General features: G+C 61.1%; 1 protein-coding gene across 1 annotated transcript in view; it reads right to left on the reverse strand.

Moving 5' to 3' along the window:
* Positions 1–8: 8 nt before the first annotated feature.
* Positions 9–1,777, reverse strand: part of LOC104994387 (sodium- and chloride-dependent creatine transporter 1-like) — a 3,113-nt gene continuing 1,344 nt past the window's right edge. The window contains exons 3-6 of the mRNA XM_010847926.1: positions 1,214–1,277; positions 973–1,124; positions 762–865; positions 9–671 (exon numbers count right to left, since the gene is read on the reverse strand). Coding sequence (XP_010846228.1) covers positions 479–671; positions 762–865; positions 973–1,124; positions 1,214–1,277 — 513 coding nt within the window. The 3' untranslated portion in view covers positions 9–478. The remainder of the gene's footprint in view (positions 672–761; positions 866–972; positions 1,125–1,213; positions 1,278–1,777) is intronic.

Here is a 1,777-nt window from a genome sequence, read left to right on the forward strand (position 1 = left end):
ACCCACATCTTGTCCCTCACCCCACCCTGTCCCCCAGCACCAGGGTAATGAACTACGGCAGGGTACCCTGTGGACAGAGGCCTTCCCACTTGTGGCAAAGCATCACCGGGCCTCTCCCACCCCTGTGTGTGCGCCATGCCAGGGACCATGATGGCAGGTTCCCGCAGGCCCTTGGTAGACTGACACCTGTAACAGGGATGTCTGGCTCAGCCTTTGGGGCCTGGGTTCCAGTAGCCATTGCAGTCACAGGTCCCCACGGACCCAGAAAAGGCCACCCTTTCCCTGGGCAACACTCTGGCAAGCAGGACACACCCCGAGGCCCCTGGAGAGAGAGAGATGGGGGCTTGGGGCTCTGGCCCTGAGCTGGAGGCACATCTGTGCCTCCCAGTTGCTCAGCCAGGCCTCCTCCTGGCCCATGCTGATGGGACAAATCAAGTTGGACTTTCCCCTATTTCTCACAATGGCTATTTGCGTGTGTTCATATCCGTGGTACAGCTGCGGCTCCAGAAGCCTGGCTGGGGCTTGGTGGGGCGGGGGGGTCTTTACCTGATTCTGCTACCTTGGAGATGTGCACGCCCTGTTCTGTGGCCATGAAGCCCAGGATGGAGAACACCACGAAGCCTGCAAAGAAGCTGGTCCCGCTGTTGATGAGGGCGAGTATGATGGCATCCCTGTGGACAGGGGAACACTCAGGCTCTTGAGACTGCCTGCCGCCCACAGGTGGGTAGGGCAGGGCAGGGGTGGCCGGCTGCGGTGCCTACTTGTAGCAGTTGTTGTTGAAGCGATTGTAGCTGCCCAGGGCGGTGAGGGCCCCCAAGCCGATGGCGTAAGAGAAGAAGATCTGTGTCCCTGCGTCGATCCATACCTGGAGGTGAGACAGGGAAGAGAAGGTGTGGGGAGCCCTGCTGGGGTGCCTGTCTCGACCCCGTGTCCCCCGCCACCACCGTGTCCCCTCCCTCTGCTCTCCCTCACCTGAGGGGATGCCAGCTTCGACCAGTCAGGCTTGAGATAGTAGATGATGCCATCCAAAGCGCCAGGTAGCAGCACTCCGCGCACCAGCAGCACAACGAGGACCACATAGGGGAATGTAGCGGTGAAATACACGATCTGGGGGGGTCGGGCTGCTTAGAGGGGGGTCCTGCTGGGAAGGCCGCAGTACCCCCCATGCTGGCCACTCAAACCACCGCCCCCTACCCTGCCTTCTAGTCAGAGCCATGGCTGCCAAAGGAGGCTGTGCTCAGCTGGGATCCCGGCAGCCCCAAAGCAAGCAAGGTTAGCTGCAGGGAGGGGGCCAGGATCAGGTCCCATGCTTCCTGGGCCCCTGACTCTAGGTCATGTGCTCGCAAGGTCCTTGGGATTAGAACTCAGCCTGCCAGAGACAGGTAAGAGTGAGATAACACTGAAGGCGTCTGCCTCCCAAGCAGGTCTGCCTGCTCAGCAGGCTGTCTTATTTTGTGTCTGTTCAGTGGTCCCGCCAGCCGGACAGTGGGCCCCCGAAGGAGCAATGTGTCCAGGCTCCCCGCTGGGGTCCTCTAGGCCACACATCAGGGGATAGAAACAGGCAGTAGACCGGGTCTACCCACACCCTAAAACTGACCAGAACCCTAAACCAGAGCTGGAATCAACAGAAACTGGGAGGGTGGGAAGGTGGGACAGGGATGCCCCACCCCCAGGGAAGGGGCAGCCACTGTCGGGGGCCTCTCCCCCTCCACTGGGTGGGGCTCTGGGGCTGGACTGAAGTACAACCCCTGATGCAGTCACCTCCTGTGGCAGCAGG

The sequence above is a fragment of the Bison bison genome, unplaced genomic scaffold (assembly GCF_000754665.1).
Source record: "Bison bison bison isolate TAMUID 2011002044 unplaced genomic scaffold, Bison_UMD1.0 scf7180017849858, whole genome shotgun sequence".
NCBI lineage: Eukaryota > Metazoa > Chordata > Mammalia > Artiodactyla > Bovidae > Bison > Bison bison.